The 17,531-nt window shown below is 34.2% G+C and overlaps 1 protein-coding gene across 1 annotated transcript in view; it reads right to left on the reverse strand.

Annotated features, from left to right (window-relative positions):
- The window catches only part of LOC138307929 (uncharacterized), a 35,669-nt gene extending 31,394 nt beyond the window's left edge, over positions 1-4,275 (reverse strand). Inside the window, exon 1 of the mRNA XM_069248854.1 lies at positions 4,085-4,275. Coding sequence (XP_069104955.1) covers positions 4,085-4,165 — 81 coding nt within the window. The 5' untranslated portion in view covers positions 4,166-4,275. The remainder of the gene's footprint in view (positions 1-4,084) is intronic.
- Between the last annotated feature and the right edge of the window lie 13,256 nt (positions 4,276-17,531).

The raw sequence follows: 17,531 nt of genomic DNA on the forward strand, positions 1-17,531 counted from the left end.
ACGTATCAGATGTATCGTTACTACAAATGTTTAGTTAACGTATCAGATGTATCTTTACTACAAATGTTCCGTTAACGTATCAGATGTATCGTTACTACAAATGTTCCGTTAACGTATCAGATGTATCGTTACTACAAATGTTTCGTTAACGTATCAGATGTATCGTTACAACAAATGTTCCGTTAACTTATCAGATGTATCGTTACTACAAATATTTAGTTAACGTATCAGATGTATCGTTACTACAAATGTTCCGTTAACGTATCAGATGTATCGTTACTACAAATGTTCCGTTAACGTATCAGATGTATCGTTACTACGAATGTTTCGTTAACGTATCAGATGTATCGTTACAACAAATGTTCCGTTAACTTATCAGATGTATCGTTACTACAAATATTTAGTTAACGTATCAGATGTATCGTTACTACAAATGTTCCGTTAACGTATCAGATGTATCGTTACTACAAATGTTCCGTTAACGTATCAGATGTATCGTTACTACAAATGTTTAGTTAACGTATCAGATGTATCGTTACTACAAATGTTCCGTTAACGTATCAGATGTATCGTTACTTCAAATGTTTCGTTAATGTATCAGATGTATCGTTACTACAAATATTTAGTTAACGTATCAGATGTATCGTTACTTCAAATGTTTCGTTTATGTATCAGATGTATCGTTACTACAAATATTTAGTTAACGTATCAGATGTATCGTTACTACAAATATTTAGTTAACGTATCAGATGTATCGTTACTACAAATGTTCCGTTAACGTATCAGATGTATCGTTACTACAAATATTTAGTTAACGTATCAGATGTATCGTTACTACAAATATTTAGTTAACGTATCAGATGTATCGTTACTACAAATATTTAGTTAACGTATCAGATGTATCGTTACTACAAATGTTCCGTTAACGTATCAGATGTATCGTTACTACAAATATTTAGTTAACGTATCAGATGTATCGTTACTACAAATGTTCCGTTAACGTATCAGATGTATCGTTACTACAAATGGTTCTTTAACGTATCAGATGTATCGTTACTACAAATGTTTCGTTCATGTATCAGATGTATCGTTACTACTAATATTCCGTTAACGTATCAGATATATCGTTACTACAAATGTTCCGTTAACGTATCAGATGTATCGTTACTACAAATGTTTAGTTAACGTATCAGATGTATCGTTACTACAAATGTTCCGTTAACGTATCAGATGTATCGTTACTACAAATGTTAGAAGTAATCTAATTTGATATTGAAGTAATAAGGAGTGGCACATGGCTTCGGGGTCATGAAACAACATACTACATTTTTGATAAGCCAATCAAAATCACTTGAATCGTCTTATCGTTATCTGTGATTGTCTACCTAAGTTTAACACTTCTGTATGATCCTGGTTAAGCTATATTTTTGCAAAAAGTATCTGTTGTTCCTCTGCCGGAGTTTGAGATGAGTTTAAACATGATTGTTTAGTTGAATTATTTTCAAATGCGTCATATAATTCCCCGTTTCATCTCCCCTAACAACATTTTATAGTTACATGTTTTTCAAAAGATGATATCCTGGTAATCGATTAGATCTAGCTCATATTGAATTAATGTTGTAGCATTCAGTGACAGTGCCTTTAGAGAGAACAGAACATTTGATTGACACCAAGAGACCAAGCCTCTAGATTACAATGAAAAAACTCGAGAGTTATTAATATAACATTATAACATTAGGTATCTTCCGAACGTATCTGAATTGGTGTTGCATACAACCATCGCTAAAACTGCCAAGGTCGACACTGTAATGATAAACTCGACATCGCACGATCAAAGAGACGTTTGACATGGTGCAAGACTGCCATTAACTGACAAATGTTGGTTTATCTAGTTTGATACGTAAAATCGATATCAGACAAAGTTTTTTCCGCAAGATAGAGAGGTAATATCAACATATATATCAAATATTTACCATGGGTTTTTCCCTAAAACTGTCACAGAAAATGTTAGTTAATATTTTTAATCGGTTGATTAAAGGTCTTTTCCTAACTTTAAAAGAGTTGCATTTATTTTATTGTGTGTTTGTCTGGAAGTAATGAGACATGTTTCAACAATAATTGAATTATGTAACCTGTTCGCTATGGTAACTATGTAATTATAAATTGAATATTTATTGGAGCGTATAGAAAATGAAAATTTAGTTAAGATGTCAGTCAGCTTTGCTATTTTTCTATATCATTTTGTACCATTAATTGATGTTGACAGAACGATATGTTATTTCTCATTTGCGCCTCACCTCAAACACAATCACTGTAAGGACAAATGTATCAGCTAAAACTAATTGGTTGATTGGAGTTATTCGTCACTTTGATAGGCTAATGTTTTAACGATGTTCTCTAGACTGTTACGCACTTAGTGGTGATATATGCTTTTAAACTGGGACTGAGAGTGTAAATATATTTTCAATATTTGCAACATTTACAAAAAAAAAAAAAAATATGCAAAGGAAACAAAAAAAAATAATGTAAGCATAAGTACGAGATGCTAGGTAGCCTTTAGTGACTTTAATAAAACAGGAAGCGATAATCAATGACATAAAACTTAAAGCCTCAGAATTTTAACGCAAAAATACCTTTACAAGTAAGGAAGTAAAAAAGTAAAAAAAATGGAAATGATGATAATAATTAAAGGCGCATATTTCACACATGAATCTGTTATGTACAATATAATCAGCTGTGTAATGGGTTACGTTGTGTTCACATTGCTAGTCTCCATAAGTTATTTATCGTGGGTGAATCCATTCTAGCAATAACTAGATTTGATAAAAAGAAATTCAGAATAAAATGTCACGGATAACAATACTTAACGTAACGCTGTCGGCATCCGATTTTATTAATTATAACTTGGTTTGGATCCGCCGAATTAGTCCAAAAACGAACACGTACATATTCGTTTTATTTTCTTTTTAGTAATTTGTCTTTTTTGTGTGCTACCTTTCCGAATCCGTTAATGTGAACCATTGAGCAAAAGTAAAACAATGTGTCAAAACTTGTTGTTTTTTTTAACTAAAATTTCTAAGCAATAGTTCATGTTAGTATGAAAGAAACGTTTCATTTATCTTTTGCATTCTTTATTTAGGCATTGATGTTACTATTTTTTAATTTCATAGGAGTATGAAATACATTTTGTTTGCAAACTGTGTGAATCAGCGTAGCGGATTCTCACAAAAGTTTGCAAACAAAATTTATTACATAACCCTATGAAATTAAAAAATAGTTACATCAATGCTTATAATCAATTTTTCAGACTACTTGATAACATAAAGTACGTTTAAACGTACGATTCTTTTGATTTTCCAATGGATTATTTTTTCTTAATCAATACGCAACGTCGACGTCTCTATTGTGACGCCATGATTACGTCAGATTTTCGCGCCATTCTCGGATTTTTTCTTCATAGTATATGGAGAAAAAGAATTTGCCAATCAGAGAGTTGGATTTAGTATGAAAACAAATAAAAATTAATTATTACAAACTCAAATTGTTGATCTGGAAAGACAACGATACAACTTTAAACAAATGAACAAAACTATTTGTATTTAGATATTTGTGTATCGTGGATATCACATACTTCCTAAATGCGGATTTGTGCAATTAAAATCGGAAGAAAAAGATATTATTTCCAATATGTTTATTTTTATGAATTAAAAAAAGTTATTTATTTCTATTTTAAGTGCGATAAAATCAAGATTCATTGTGAATATTGACTATAAAATGTTTTCTATCTAAACATAAAGTATCATTTCAAGTTTAAAGTCTCAATGTCATTCAATGTGATGGAAACAATAATTACATTCAAGAATTTTAGTGTAATAACGTGAGAAAATTGAATAATACATATTAAAACTTATTAAACTAATGAATGTTACTTTGTAAGAATTTTAAGAACAAAAGAAATGTATATAGTAAAAACTTCGAAAGAATTATAAAAATTTTGAAAAAAACGAATGGACTATGTTTAGAATAACGAGAGAAAATAAATGGTATATTATTAGAGTTACCTGTAGATAAGTAAAAGTCTTACCTGGTAGCGTGTGATAGAGGTGGCCAGTGTTTGTGTAACAAAGGTAGCCAGTAGGACGATCCAACAGCTTGGGGAACACATGATGATCCTATACTCAGCAAAGACGTCTAGCTCTCGCTATATAAGGCACTGTTCCCTGGCAGAAGACCCGTGCGGAGTGTCGTCTTATATCGGACAGCCGTCATAATTTAATACCTCTTCTCATTGTCATTCAAATGGAGGGTTGGTTCAGCGCGGTCCTAACAAGGCCAAAGGTCATACGGCTTCCTACTGAGGTCAAAGGTTAATCAATATCAAACGTGCGCTTGTTGATAGGTTATAGGGGGCGTATGAGTGAAGGCTTTACTAGCCTCTAATATTGAAGAGTTCTAAATATTCTTGATCGTTTTCCGATGGCGTCAAATTACGAGAGATTTATAATGAAGCACGTTTGGTAGTTCTGCATTGATTCTATTAAGATCAGCATTGGGTTTATATCACGCTAGGGGTATGGGATGGAGTATAGAGAGGCTATTTAGGATGGTGATATGGAACTCATTACTTGGCCTGACATTTTATACCTTTCACTAGCATACAATTAAAATCTTAATGAGAAGGCATTGAGAGCACCATAACTTAATTTGGTTTATTTAGTTTTGTTTTTGTTTCTGTGCTATTAATTATGCTGACAAATGCTATCAAAACAGGAGCAGACGAATTAGTATTTTTCTTCAGTTACAAATTTTAATTACTTTACTTCATTACAACAACTGAAAAGTTTGAGCTTAAAATGATTAATGGTGTCCCGAAATATAGTCCACGGCACTATGCCCTATATGGAATGAAGTACTGATACCGCATCTACCAAAAGTAAAATGAATTTTTTTATATCATTTGGCATCTTTAAAAATGGTATTTACATAACTATAAGATAATATATATATATGTCTATAAAGTGGTTGTTTTGCTCCTGCTCAGTATGAAAGAAGTAGGTGGAGAATCGATTGTGTGGTCCGTTGTTAGTATAATATGACGGTCGGGGGGTGAGCTGCTCGTTGTCTTTGTTACTTAAAGTGAGATCACGCAGAAAATTTACAAAAAAACCCACAATCCAAACATATCGTTGTTTCACAAAACAAAAGCAACCGGCACACACATCCTATTGTATACAGGAGATATCACTATGAAAACGAGCAGTCACATTATACTGCCATCGAGAAACAAATAGCCACATACCTAAACGCTACGACATAGCAGTAATTACAAAATTAGTCCCCTAGTTGTCTCGACCAAAGAACTGAACTCCTAACAAAACGTAAGGCAGCGTCAAGTGAGGGGTTTGAAAGACATGTTCATATTAAATAGACTTAGAAAAGACAATATCCTAAATCTAGTCTCCTTTACGATAACACCATCGGGACGACAAGTACAATTTTTTAACATCATAACTGCAACTGTATGTGTTAATTCGGGTTTGAATTATCAATGTTTTATGACAGAAAAACAACTGTGTGATCGTCTGTTAGGAACTAACGCGTACAATTATAGTTGGCGAGCAGGTAGGGAGAGACACGGTGTAAGTACACGGCTGGTCGACTGGTGTAGTAGTTCAGGTATAGGACCCCGTTTAAACTTGTGATCTTTTTATGCTTATATATAATTTTTTTGGTGTACTTGAACTTAACTAAGTTGATAAAAAGTGTGCATGTATCAATCGCCATTTTTTCTGAGAAGTTGTATGTGTATGCCTTTGTAAAGTCTTATTCGGTCAAGCCAGCACTCAAACTACACGCTTTAAACACTGGTAAACATAATGGCATGGTTATTTGGTGACAGAAATAAGTACTAAACTTTGTGGACCTGCAAAACTGAAATGTACAACGTGCGGTTCGATCCGCGGCACAGCCGTGAAAATGTCAGGGGTCACCTGCGCGATTACCTGGGTTTTTTCGATTTTTAAATTGTAAGATCACTGGCGTACTTCGGAAATGACGAGTATAAGTTATATACTGATAAGTTATTTCTAATCAATAATACAAACGTTTCACCCCAGTACACGATTTGGTGCTGATATTGTATTATATGATGACTGATGTTTGACAATCTTACGTATCCATTTAGACATGGATATCCATACAATTTGATTGGTATGTTTATATAGATGCAGTTTATATTCCACATGAAACAAACTTCAGTAATTTCAAGTGTTCGGAAATGACGTCATTTGTATGAATACTGTTATAAGGACAGTAGTCAATGATTTTCCTGAATATCTCCTTTATACTGCGTGTATACTTTTATGTATATTGCAAAAGATTCAAACTGAAATATTAATGTACAGCAAAACATTTTTTTGTTTCTGCTTACATTTATCTGCTAAACATTCACCTCTGATGCAGTTTCATCGTAAAAATTGTAAATTTGTGTGATCGAATGTAACTTGATAGCAAGAGGCCCATGGGCCTTAACGGTCATCTGACTATTGGCACAATACACCACATCAAAGAATACAGTAGTGGCATACAATTAAGGCAATACAATATAACTCGTTTGTTAGAAGAAATTCAGGTCCTGATATAGTTGATAAATTAGACAATGAATGAATGTTCCTTTATCCCCACCATGCTACCAGTCCAATATCCAGTCTCTAGGCCTCTTTGTTATTTACAAGAAGTCTTTTATAGAGTTTAGCCAATTTGAAAGATCTACGTGAATTCATAGTTACTCTGACTTGCTCTAGATAAGTTTGCGCTACAATTTGCTTGCGCCAGTAAGTTTATAGTAATAGTCAATGTATATCAATGTGAAATGTACATAACACGGACCCAGTTACCTGTTGTAATCATCTAATCAGTGTGTTTGATACTGTTTTACAAAAAAAGGCCAAAAGACCACTAGTTTATCCCCGAGGTTATGACAATGTGTTTATCACAATGGATGACTTCAGAAAATCAATCTTCCTCACAAATTTATCTTTGATGTGTCCCCAATCTGTCCCGGTTGTATGTTTAAGAAAATACGATCTGGAGTAATTCACAATAATGTTCTTATATCGCTGTTTACCATGCTTTGAACATTCTCGGCATTGGTCCCAGAAGTATGACAGCGTTCATTTGTCCTATACCGGTTATACATATAGCTAACAGCAACTATTTAACACATGACTCGAGTAACGCGTTCGTTCACGTTATTTTTATTTGGCCATTCAATGTACAATATTTATCTGTGCATGGTCTCTGATATGTTTATAGATAAACATTCTATTTTAACTGCTAAGAAGAGATTTCATGAATCATGTCCGTAGACAATTCTATAGAAACACCAATAATGGTATTCTAAAATAGCCTAGATATTAAACGAAACTTGGTCGCTCCATTTCAGATTAAAACTATTTCAGATCTTTCAGCTCATTGCCTATACACGTTACTAGGCCATATCAGAAATATTGTCACGGCTTCATGTCGTTAAGATTGTCTGTATGGACTTTTAAAAACAAGAAAGGTTTCCCTTTCTCTCTGTGAAATGCTTATAATATCATACAAAAGTTTTCTTAAACACTTTATACATCGAATTTCAAATATTTGCCATTCAAAATATCAGTAATTTGTCACCAAAATATTATTATTACTTACAAATACATTAAGACTGTTTCATATGTGGATATGAAGGATAGGGATATTCTACCCGAGGGTCACAAAATGTAGTAAAACCCGAGGCTTGCCGAGGGATTTGCAACATTTTGTGATCCCGAGGATAGAATATCCCTATCCTTCATATCCACTTATGAAAGAGTATTTTTCTTTCATACTTTGACGTTTTATTGCAATTTTACAACTATAACATCCCGCAATTTTGAAATAAATTCGAAGAAACCACGACTGAAAGTCAATTTTCCATATATTAAAAAAATTACGTTATATTTTCAACACAAATTCCGTTGTTTGCATCTTTTATAGTAAAACCAGTCAAGTTTGTGAAATTTTTACCGAGGAAATAGAATTTTTGTTGACGCCGTGACGTCACGAGGCTTTATTGCATGGGTAGCCATGCAATACAGTCTCAGGCGGCATGAGTGTATTGCCCAAGACCAGCCAGTATTACACCCGTAGGTATGAAAGAAATTACTCTACCCACATACTGATGTATCAGTTCACTTTCTCCTGTTTTTCTCTACCTCCTATATCTGGAAAATCTTTAAACAATCCTGGCAATTCATAGAAGGACGAAGTAACAAAGTCTATAAAATACAGGGGATGTACGTACCGCTCGTGTGTGTATTTTGTAGTAGATATATCATGGTAGTCTCAGAGCAACGCCTGTTATATCCATGACGACGGTATTACTGTATCCGAATATCACTAATTCAGTGAAATTTTAGGTTAAGTATTACATAAGAAAGGGGACGCCCTGACTTGGTGGCAACTTCAAAGGTTTGATTTTTGTGAGATAGGTTTAATATATATATATTTACCATCAACATTTTACAAAATACCTAGGTTTATTGCTCATAACTAAAAAACACTATTTCTGAGGCTTCTTCTCTACTTACATGTTCGTTCAAAATTTCCTACATGAAGGACGTCAAAACATCAAATGCGCCCTATCTCCTCCAATTTGTCGTAAGAGATGATTACTCTTAGAACATTATCTTATCCTTTCTGTCATTGCACGACTAGAACCCGACTCAATTATGACCCCGACATGTGCGCTCACGTCTGTCAGGAAATCTTTGGAGTGTGTTCCCGGGCCTAGACACAAACATACTGCTCCTTTCTTCTCCTCTTTAGCGCGAAGACGTTTTCCATATAATGTGCTCGGGATTTGTTTCCCTTTTTTGTTGCCGTGTGATTTTGGCAGTATGTTTCAGTAAGGTATTTTGATAAATTAATTAAAAAACTCGCTATCACAATGAAGAACAACAAAATTATAGCACTTCTAAAATAATCTGGCGATTTTAGTACATATCGATACCATGACTGTAATGCGTCTAGTTAGCTATGTATGTTGTATTTCGTATGGATGACTAAGCCACATGTCTTTAAATTGCACATTTATACAATAAAGTTAGAAATGTTTCCCTAATTGACGTAATGTCCCGAGCTACACCAATGTTACCAGACATTCCTCTCCCTAACGGTACCCCGGGGTATTAATACTGTTGGTAGTGATGTTAGAAATGGTCGATTTCCTAATACGTACCTATTTACTGAGGGTCATGCTCGATACCGTCTGATCCCGTGGACACCATTATGTTACCACTGTGATAGGAGCACCATTCAGATAGTATTCCTTATGATTCTGTTGTTGGCAATGTACCTTGACCCGGGTTTGACCTTACATGTTTGTGAACCAAATAATTATCTAAGTTACAATTCACTAAGACATGGGTGCAGTAATATAATTTATTTTTTATTCCATCGTACACTTTCTGTGACATCAAGATCACGGTAGTCAGGGTGGTTTATACGAATCACATCAAGTACTTAATGCTAACAGGATATACAGTCTAAAGGATTCCGCTGCCCACGATACTACAGAACAAACGTATCGATAAACGTCCAACAAAACCCCGATTATAACGACAACGCCTAAAATATTGACGTTAACCTGAAAAACACAAAATACAAAAAATGTCGAAATGGAAGACATTAATTAATCTTAGAATAACAGCGAAGTTGTGTTATCGATACACAGCAGAAATGGAAAACGGATTGTGTACTGCGCCCCCGCTTTCACGTGGTGGAAGGCTACTGTAAATACATACGTGAGTTAATAATACTTGTAAGATAATTTAAAGTAATCGCGAAAATTAGTACTTGTTGTGTATTGGATACATATCATTAATATACACGATACTTATCTATTATACATCGACATATAACTTATATAAATTCACTTGCGATTGCCCGGATGTTCCAGATGTACTTGTGGATGGAAGCTGTAGAAATACCACCGACCAGCAGTTAGTACATGGTAATTGTCCCACACAGGATTCGAAACCATAAAAGATTCGACTTTTGTCCAAACTAGAACATCTATGGAGTATTTGCATTATTCATGTTACGAATTCTTCCCCACTTTTGGTAAGAAAATTTATGGAAATTGGACATTATAGGAAAAATATTTAAGGATTAACTTGAATATATTTTTTATGTTATGGAGATATAACACAAAAATCTGAGTGTACTCTAAATAAACCGCGAAGCGGTTTATGATGAGAGTACACTCAGATTTTTGTGTTATATCTCCATAACATAAAAAATATATTCCAATTAATCCTTATAATTCAATTTACTGAGGATAATATCTTCAATATTCAAAATTCATTTTGGGACTCTTTTGTCTATGAAATCATTACGCCGTCATTTCAGCCAATCAGAAGCAACGTTGCAAACGGCGACGCCATTTTTTCCTTTATGGGCTGATAAAGTAAATTTTTAAGCCAATGAAAATGCTCCTAACAAGCAAAATTGAATTATAACGTGGTATATTTGAATTATGCCTTTATTTTTCATATCCATTGTATCATGCGTATATCATTATGTACCAAATATGTCAACATACAACACATGTTCATATGTGAGCGAATCAATAAAGATCATGGCAAAATCTTAAAATCGCAGCCACTTGGTTTAGATAGATATTACAAATTTCGTCTTTAACCATTAAGTACCATGACAGCTGGAATACATTGATATCACATTCATCACACGTTCTCGTACAAACAGGCGTTGTAGTATGTGTCTATGCACTATTAAGTAAATATTTGTGAAACCGTCCACATTGATACTAGAAACTAGAAATAAATTCGATCAAAAAGACATCATTTGACATTTTAAGTCAGTGTGAGAAGAAGAAAAAATGGCTTGTGATAATTGCTTTTTTCTTTATGTAAATGTGTTAAAAGTCTTTTTTTCTTCTAAAAACCCAATAATACTGATAAGAAGTTCTGATATCACACAGGAAATAAATCAAGTTAACCATTCAAAATGTTAAAACCGAACTTTTAAATTAAAAAGTTGTATACACATGATAGGTGTTATTTGAATGAGATTTCAATAGAAAACGGTTATCATAACACGATCAACAAAACAACAATTTAAGTGTTCGCTATTAAGAGACTTCATTTCCTGCTTTGTGAGATGCATGGTGTTCTGAAAATAACGATAAACATTCATAAGTGAAATATGATGCAACATAAAAAACTCAAAATGGCCCAATAACGTATATAAAATCAGAGGGACGTACTACTTTATAAGTGTTGAGTGTCAAAACAAATTTGTTAGAACTCATAAATGGAAATTGACGTTTAAACATGTTAAGTGGAAAAGTGATAACATCAGCATTAAATTTAAACACGCTCAGTGATTACTATGTAGTGTAAAAATTGACGTGATTGTTTCATTCCTCCACAAATTGTTTTAAGTACATACATGTATTTACGCAAGCATAAATAGTATACTGATATGTTTTTCTCTAAAATCATCATTTTGCTTGAAGGAATTACCTAGTAGATATTTATGTATCATAAAAATGATATTAATTGAGTGTTAATATCATAAGATATTGAATGGAACACATATTTCAGATTTTCCGTTGTCGATTAAAGTGCAAAGAGTAAAACCGTAATCTCATATAAAACAGACCGATATTCAAGGTTGGTGTTATCACAACCAATATTTCCTTTACGTCAGGTTGTCTTTCCAAACTCCTAAGGAGGCCGAAGGTGCAACCATATTGTAACAGCGTTCTCAATTCCTAACGTCATGTCATTGTTTATATGATGACGCAATGAATTACGTGTCTGATGCAGCCAATGGGATTCCATCAGGCCATGAATCGATATTGATGACATTGACGAGCTCGATCAAGTCACTAGATATGGACAATGAGTGATGCCTATCTCATTACACGACTGGCGAGGGATCTGTCACTTTCTACAGAGGTCACCAATTACTTGAAACACACTTCAGAGATCACTTCCAGCTCCATATTTCTTCACACTGCCGCAGATGTATTCAGAGATAAAGGCGGTAATGACTTTTGATATTTCATTTTAGCATTAGAAAGAGAAATCATTTGTTCACTGTTTGGATTCCAAGACGAGCTATTCCGTAATTATCTAAGCTATCTGCGTCACCTCCCAGGTTACAGGTTATGGGAACACCAATACATCAGCAGTGGTGTTTTAAAATGAGGGGTAAATTAATGATATTCACAGACTCTCACCTTAGTTAATGGAATCAAACCTCTTATAACCGTCAACAGGGACCACATCACATTTATATACATTAAAGTATAGTCTACACTCATTTGATCTTGGTTTTCTTATCATTCTAAAGTATCCAAGGGGAAATCCCTTAATGAAAGGAGAACATGCGCACTGACGACAAAAAATTAGATGTGTTCATCATAATGTCTAAATTTTAAAATTGTGTATATCCTATTACAATGGTGAACATGATAGTTATAACTTGGCTGTGTTGAGAATGACAAAACAACCTGTATTAGTATTAAGATTTATTAATTGATTAACGACAATGATCGTTTATATGAAAAGAGATCATAACCAACGGTGTATGCGTCATCAAGACTTTCAGTGAAACAGATTAAACTAGATATCTGGTAGATGATACAGAAAGACGTTCAGATTTAGAAAAATATTCATCACTTATACAAAACCGGAAATAGTAGCAAGTGAATTGACATCGGTCATCAGAATTTGACTTTGAAGTTCGGGTTCTCTCCACTGTAACCAATACTATGGTAATGATTATATACTTACTGGTCATTAAATCACTATCAGCGCTATATGATGTGGTCTGGCCATCTTGTGGAGAATCTATTGTAGTACTGTGCGGCCGTTAGTGTCTGGGCCAGGACAAACACAGGTAGGGCCTGGCCTCCTGATCAATTGTCTGAGTGGAGAATAATGACGGCTATTGTGTGGAGTAGTTGTATCACATTTAGTGGCGCTAATGGGCTATGTAGGTGATAACTCATTGTTTTAGATCTATATTTTAGCCCAAATCAAATGACCACTGTAATTCTGTTCCATCAGCTCTCTCACGGAAATTCATCATTTACATTTTATATAAACGATAAAATAACTAATTCGATTTACTTTTCTTCATTTTTATATTATTCATGTTGTGATGATGAAAGCTATGCATACAAAGCCAGTCTATAATACTTATATTTCAAAATCAGATTATAAAAGGTAATCGAATAGCCTTTGTTAGGTGATGGAAACCTCACATGAATGAAACTTATGTTAAAATAATCACGTGTAACTAAACAAATTGAAACATAGATATGGTTCAGTTTACATGTATATGTCATCGTGTGTTTGTGGTAAACCATTTTTTACATTAAAACTATCTCACAAAAACACACGAGGCCCCTGTAAGACAGTGATGTTAGAAAGAGGCGAAAAAGAGAAGTTTTCAACTGAGTCCCTGTGGGATCAGCTAATGAAGTTCTTACACCTTATTTGTATGTCCAGTTCTAAAACAGTTTGAGAAAATAGTAATATCGTATATTTTCGATCTTATGTTAATGTTAGTATATGACATTTTATTTGTATGTCCAGTTCTAAAACAGTTTGAGAAAATGTTAATATCATATATTTTCGATCTTATGTTAATGTTAGTATATGACATTTGTATAGACAACTTTAGGTCTCGAAAGACTAAGTCTATCTGTGGTATTAGAAGTTAACTACGGATACAGAAAAGGGCAGGAATCAAAAGAAATCATTACCTAACTGGTCATCCGATATTTCTAAACAGGACAGAAATATTCTCTGGTAAGTAATTGCTACCGTTTCCTTTTTATTAACTGAATAATGAAAAGGTTACGAAGGTAAGCAAATTACATTTATTTCAATACCAGGTATTTACCAGAAATCTGCGGGAGGTAATTGATTCAGATTGACTGTTCCGTACTTACAGACCTTCTAATCTGATTTCTCTTCTTCACATATCCTCTGTAGTCTCTCTTATCTAATATTCTAACAAAAAATCAATTTTCTAAAGATTATCCTCGAAAACAAAATGAAAGGTTACACGTAGAAACAGTGGCACTCTACTCTCCATCGATCCTTCGGTGATATAAACCTTAGATATACAAAGTTTTCTGTCTTCCACGAGAAATTTTAGAAATCTAAATACTCCACAAATGCAAAACCAAAAATGAATAGTGGGTAGGTAAACCTAATTGAGATCACAGTAAATATGAAGTCCAACTTATGTATAGTGTACAATTATTTAGACAAGTGGCTAAAGATTTTGAGAAACTATTACTGTGGAGGTCACTCAAAGGCTAAGCGTGATGCACTGCTTTTCGTTTTCCTCTATAACTATCATCCCCGAAATTTTGTTTGTTTGTTTGTATAAATTAACGTCCTGTCAACAGTCAGGAGCATGTACGTCTGTCAGAACATCTAGATGTCCATTTCTTCGTGATTGCTTTAGTTCAAACCAATATGCAGTTTTGTAATATTGCAAAAGCATTGGTAAAATTTGTTAAAACATTGTCAAATCAATCAATTTATGCCATGTTCTAAAGGATAAATATTTTGTTCACCCTAACTAGTAAATACTAGCTTCAGTTAAATTATATTTCTGAACGGAAACATTAATGAAGATAACACTCCTTATATCATTTAGATACAAACGATGTTTCACGTGATTGATATAAACACAATATGATCACGTTATGTGGCGTGTTATTTACTTACATAATATTCAGGATCACATTTTATGCAATGGATATATAATACATGTTATGAAATTATAAATAAGGTTGTAGGTCATATAAAATACTCGTTAAAAGAACGATGGAAACATATTGAGGTAATATTACATAATAACAGATCAACAAGGATGGACCACTGACATATTAACACTACCTCCACTGTGTGTAATGTATTGTAGATAGTCGGTGTCCTTTTGGGGGAGTGTGGTATATTCATGCTGTGTCTTCTTGTGATAGTGGATATCTAGTTTGGGTAATGACAATATCTGATCGCATTATACCGTCAAAGATACCGCACTGTCAAAGATACCGCACTGCCCAAGATACCGCACAACACACCCACTTATTGATATCAGACGGACACCAAAATATGGTAACTGAAACATCATAATTAAATGAGCAAATCTACAAACCACTGAGTTTTATGGTTCTATCAGAATACAGTGACAGTTTGAGATGATGACTCCTAGTCAACAGAGAACAATAGACAAAACACAATGGAATTGGTTTTGTTTGTTTGGTTTAGAATTCTACTAAGTGCCAGGGTCATTTACTGACGTGACAGGTTTAGGGGGTGGTGGAAAGTTTCAATCGACTAGTGAATGACAATGGCATGTCATTGAATATATTCTTTCGGGTGTAGTCTATTAGCGATACCTATCACAAGATGACATGTAAAATTGTCAATGTCTCAGATTTCTCCACCATATTGGACTAGCTATAGGACCATACGTCCATATCGCCATGACTACCGAGCGCACATGCACGTAGGTCGTGTATCCCACCCATCTGTAGGTCATGTCCTTATAATTAAACTCTGGCCAAATGAAGGCTTTAAGTTAAACCCTGTTATTGAAGTATCTTTTCAATGATCGTGGGTATTTTATGTTATTCGATAATGTAGTGGATATGCAAAACTGTAGATTAATATTATTTTGAGCCTAATTACTAAACTCGTATTGAATAATCTAATTCTACTCAAACCCTTCCTACTTGTTCTAGAATGATAAGCGCATTGGACTTGTGTTATGTCGGTTGTAGGATGTCTTTGTTATCGTATTAAACATCCGTTACCATAACGGAGCAGGTAACTCTGGTTATATGGAGGGAAATGACGAGATTGGGGATTTAGACATAATCTTGCTAGATGAGATTCCAGCGGCAGTTGTGTGTAATCAGTTCTTTCTGCAGATATTTGTTGGCGCTTACAACCGAAGTGTTTGTGTGTACGGTTTCATTTCATTGTATTTCATATCAGAGGCTTACACATCTAAATATATATTATAACCTTCCGTTTAATCTGTCGTCGACCGCAACATCACCCTGCACTATTTATACTGTATATTTTTTTTACTCTTAGAAAATTGTTGTCATGAGAAAGTCCACTAAAACAGTGCTGATGTTACGTGTAGAAATATGTATATGTAGTTCCGTTTTATAAAAAACAGTTTTTAAACATTTGTTCTAAGGACTATTTTCATTCATTACAATTCAACCTACTTTAGTTATCGAGCTGCTCTTTGTCTGTAAAATTATGACGCCTTTGTTTGTCAATCGGAAGCGATGTTATGGGCTTTATGAGTGACGTTTTAAATTATTGAAAATGTCCAATACAAGCAAGATTAAATAATTAGGTTTGACTCTACATATGTTGTTATTTAGTCCATATCTGGATAAAACCAAATCCTTAAATCATAAAGCATATAGCAATATGTCCGACATCCGCGATACTCAGAGGGTTCCTATCACATACGATCTCTACACCCCTGGACTATTCCATAGTAAAATTAAAAGCAGCTCAGGGGAACAAATCTGAACCAATCACAGGTATGCAAAAAATTCTTTGAAGACTAGAGAGAGCGATGCCCAACTTCAAAGCCACACAGTCAACCAGTGTACTGCTATACGGCTCGTTTGAAGTGCATCAAAGGACTAAATTACCTGTTTTGTTCCGTTGACTCCAGTTTTACTATGATAATGAAAGGGGTGTAGACATCGTTAGTGATCGGAACCCCTGGAGTATCGAGGAATCACACGCAAATCACATACAAGTGAACCCAGGTGGGAAAATAGTCCTATTTGTATTTGAGAACATCTTAAAGAAATGTTAAGTGTTTGGTCGCTATATCGCTCTTTATATTTACAATCGTTAAAGAGGATAAGCTAATTATGGGTTGATACGAACCAACAACCATTCGGTCAGCTGTGGTCAGTCTAAGTAGAGGATATTTAGTCTTGGCCACAATAGATTATAACGAATTGAGAGGAGAGCATGAGAGGTTTTCTATTTAGGAGTGCTATTATCTCTTTTCACTCGTGTCTCAAGGACCAGCCAAACCTATCGGTCCACCTTAATACTACGGCAGTATCGTTAAATGGACGACATATGTCATACAGCACATCTTATACGTTAATTTGGTTCTAAAGGAGGGACAAATTGAATAGCCGAAGAAGGCCAAAACTGTCAACATATTAAACATATTTCCAACTTCATACATTTCACTTTAATAGAAACATTTTCTTGTTATTAAAGTCCGGATTTGCAATAATGTTTGTAATGCAGGCAATAGAGTTGTATGCTTGACGTTTCGATGACAAGCGTGGTTTGTCACATGAGTAACTATTTTAAACTGAAGTATCAAAGACCAATATACCTGTCCATTATCATTATTCCAAATCGTGTAAACAAACGCCAATGTACACCAAATTG

The sequence above is a fragment of the Argopecten irradians genome, chromosome 14 (assembly GCF_041381155.1).
Source record: "Argopecten irradians isolate NY chromosome 14, Ai_NY, whole genome shotgun sequence".
NCBI classification, from domain to species: Eukaryota; Metazoa; Mollusca; class Bivalvia; order Pectinida; family Pectinidae; genus Argopecten; species Argopecten irradians.